We start from the raw sequence: 2,588 nt of genomic DNA, 5'->3' as shown, positions 1-2,588 counted from the left end.
AGAGAGGACTGGGGGGGCACAGGGGCAGGCCGGGGGGAGGGAGGCCGGGGCACCCCCAGGACACGGACTCACCTTGAAGGAGCTGTGCACCAGCGTCTCGTCCAGGTCGATGACCACACACAGCTTGCTGGCGTCCTGGGGTTTGATTTCGGGCAGGAGGTACTTGACAGCGGCCTGGGGGAGGGCGACGGGGGGGGTGGGCGTTGGAGTATCCGGCCGGCAGTGGGCACCGTGGACCAGGAGGCGAGTGAGCCCGGGGCCCCACACCACATCCTGGCCCGAGGAGCAGGCCTGCCCAGCCCAGCTCCGCTCAGCGCATCCCCCAATCCTTCACTTCCTGTCCTAAACTTCCCAGCAGCAGGAACCCGTCAGGTGGGGGAATGGATGGGGGAAGCCCCTTTGCTTGGGGCAGTTAAACGTGGGCCCGGGCACGCGCCGTAGGGAACGTGCTGCCCCAGCCCCGCTGCCCTCGGCCCTTTCTGAGCGGCAGGCTGGTGTTGCTGTGTGCTGCTCCCCAGCTGCAGCGCTGCTCCCCAGAGGTGGCTGCATTGGGGGCTCATCAGCAATGCCCATCATTGCCTGCTGCCTAGTGTGACTGGCCCACCAGGCGCACACCAGCCCTGGGTCCCAGGGGCGGCCCTGTGCAGCCCCCTCGCCGTCCCCTGAGCCGCCCTGGGCTGGGAAGAACTGGCTCAGCTTGAGGCCGCGCTGGCTCTGCCGGGAACCAGAGGGCACCGGCTGCCCCGGGCACAGGAGCCAATAATCCACTCAAACCTGCCCGGGGAGCAGGGAAAGGTGGCAGCCGCGGTCAGGGCTGATCAGCCTAGAGCAAAGCTGGGGATTACGCGGGCCACATGGGGGGACCACCCGTCCTGCCTGGCTCTGGGCATCGCGGGCCGGCCCAGCGCGCCTTGGGGACGAGGAGAACGGCCCTCGGGACTGCGGGGGTGCTAGGGCTGCCGGGAAATCCTGGCCCTGTCTGCCCGGCCCCAGCGGGCTTCACACAGCGCCTGCCCATGGCCGAGCGACTGCTCCCCCAGCAGGGGGTGCTCTTCCCTCCTGGGGCACTAGGGGTATGTGCTGCAGGGAGCAGGGTGGGGGTCAGCAGGGGGCGCTCTCCCCTCCCAGTCAGTGCTGGCCCCAGCATGGCACTGGGGGTGTGTGCTGCAGGGTGGGGTCAGTAGGGGGCGCTCTCCCCTGGCAATCAGTCCTGGCCCCAGCATGGCACTAGGGGGCGCTGTGCTGCAGGGAGTGCGGCAAGGTCACTAGGGGGCATGTGCTGCAGGGAGCAAGGTAGGGGTCAGCAGGGGGTGTTCCCCCCTTCTAGTCAGAGTTGGCCCGAGGGGGCACTGTCCTGCAGGGAGTGGGGGGGGGTTAGCAGGGGGCGCTCTCCCCTCCTGGGGGGCACTAGTCGGCGCGGTGCTGCACGGAGCAGGAGGGGGCTCAGCAGGGGGCGCTCTCCCCTGGCAGGGACCAGGCTGTGGATTTACCATTGTCCAGCCGAGGTGTCACACTCCTGTCCCGTGGCCGTTAAAACCCCCTGGCACTTTGCCAGCCTCGAGGCACCAACCCCAGAGCCCAACCTCAGTTTTCCCCTGGGTGACTTGATTCTGTCCCCCTCGTTTCGCCGGGATACAGGGTCACTGCTCACTCCCTGCTCTGGCACGGCCCAGCGCGGCTGGACCCTGGCATCTGGGGGCCCCAGGGGGAGAACAGCCTGTGACCTACGGGGGGCGGGGAGGAAACCGCAATAACCCGACTGCCTGGGTCCCACTCGGCGGTGACTCCCACGGTCCCAGCACTGGCTTCTGCCTCTGCCATGCGCTGTGCCAGCATCGGGACTTGCCCCTGCCCCAGCTGATGGAGGGCATGACCCCACCGCCCTCCCAAAGCTTCACCTGGGCACGTACTATCCATGGGAAGGGGGGACAGGCAGGAGAGAAACTGCCCCAAAGCAGATTCCAGAGCCCTTGGGGATCCCTGTTTTTGTGGGGGGAGGGAGGGGAGCGATGGCCCCACAGGCTGGGAGGGGAGGGGGGCGTTGCCAGAGGGAACAGCTGCAACCAAGGAGATGCTTGTGGGAGCCTGGCACCCCCCCCAGCCCCAATCATCCTGGGCCAAAGCGCTGTTGGGTCAGCGGGCAGGCCTGGCACAGGGTCCTGGAGAGGCCGGGACGAGGAAGGAGAGGATACGGGGGGGGGGGGGGTGCGGGGCGAGAGGCGGCGCGGGAAAGTGGAGGTTGGGTAACGGTATGGATTAACCCTTACGCCTGTGCCCGCAGGTGTCACAGCCCATCAGCGTCAAAAAGCCCGAACACGCGATCTTCCAAGTCCTTTCTGCTGCCTCTGCCATGACGCATCGAACCCCTCACCGGTCACAACAACTCGCCCTGCATGGGTGGAGGAGAACGCGTCGCCCAGATATGGCACCTCCTGCACCCTGTCGCGCCGGCCCAGTCGAGATCCTGCTTAATGGGTGAGCCCCGCAGGCAGGCCTGGGCTCCGCGCCGCTTTGCCCGTCCCCAGGACCTTGCCCAGGATCCCAGCAGCCCAGCGCTGTAGAGCTGCCAGATGGCCACATGTGCCCCG

General features: G+C 67.6%; 1 protein-coding gene across 1 annotated transcript in view; it reads right to left on the bottom strand.

Moving 5' to 3' along the window:
* Positions 1–2,588, bottom strand: part of CTDSP1 (CTD small phosphatase 1) — a 35,004-nt gene that overhangs the window by 6,169 nt on the left and 26,247 nt on the right. Inside the window, 1 exon segment of the mRNA XM_075070342.1 lies at positions 73–187. Coding sequence (XP_074926443.1) covers positions 73–187 — 115 coding nt within the window.

The sequence above is a fragment of the Chelonoidis abingdonii genome, chromosome 10 (assembly GCF_003597395.2).
Source record: "Chelonoidis abingdonii isolate Lonesome George chromosome 10, CheloAbing_2.0, whole genome shotgun sequence".
Taxonomy (NCBI): domain Eukaryota; kingdom Metazoa; phylum Chordata; order Testudines; family Testudinidae; genus Chelonoidis; species Chelonoidis abingdonii.
Note: the sequence above shows the minus strand (reverse complement) of the source record. Positions and strands in the feature narration are given on the sequence as shown.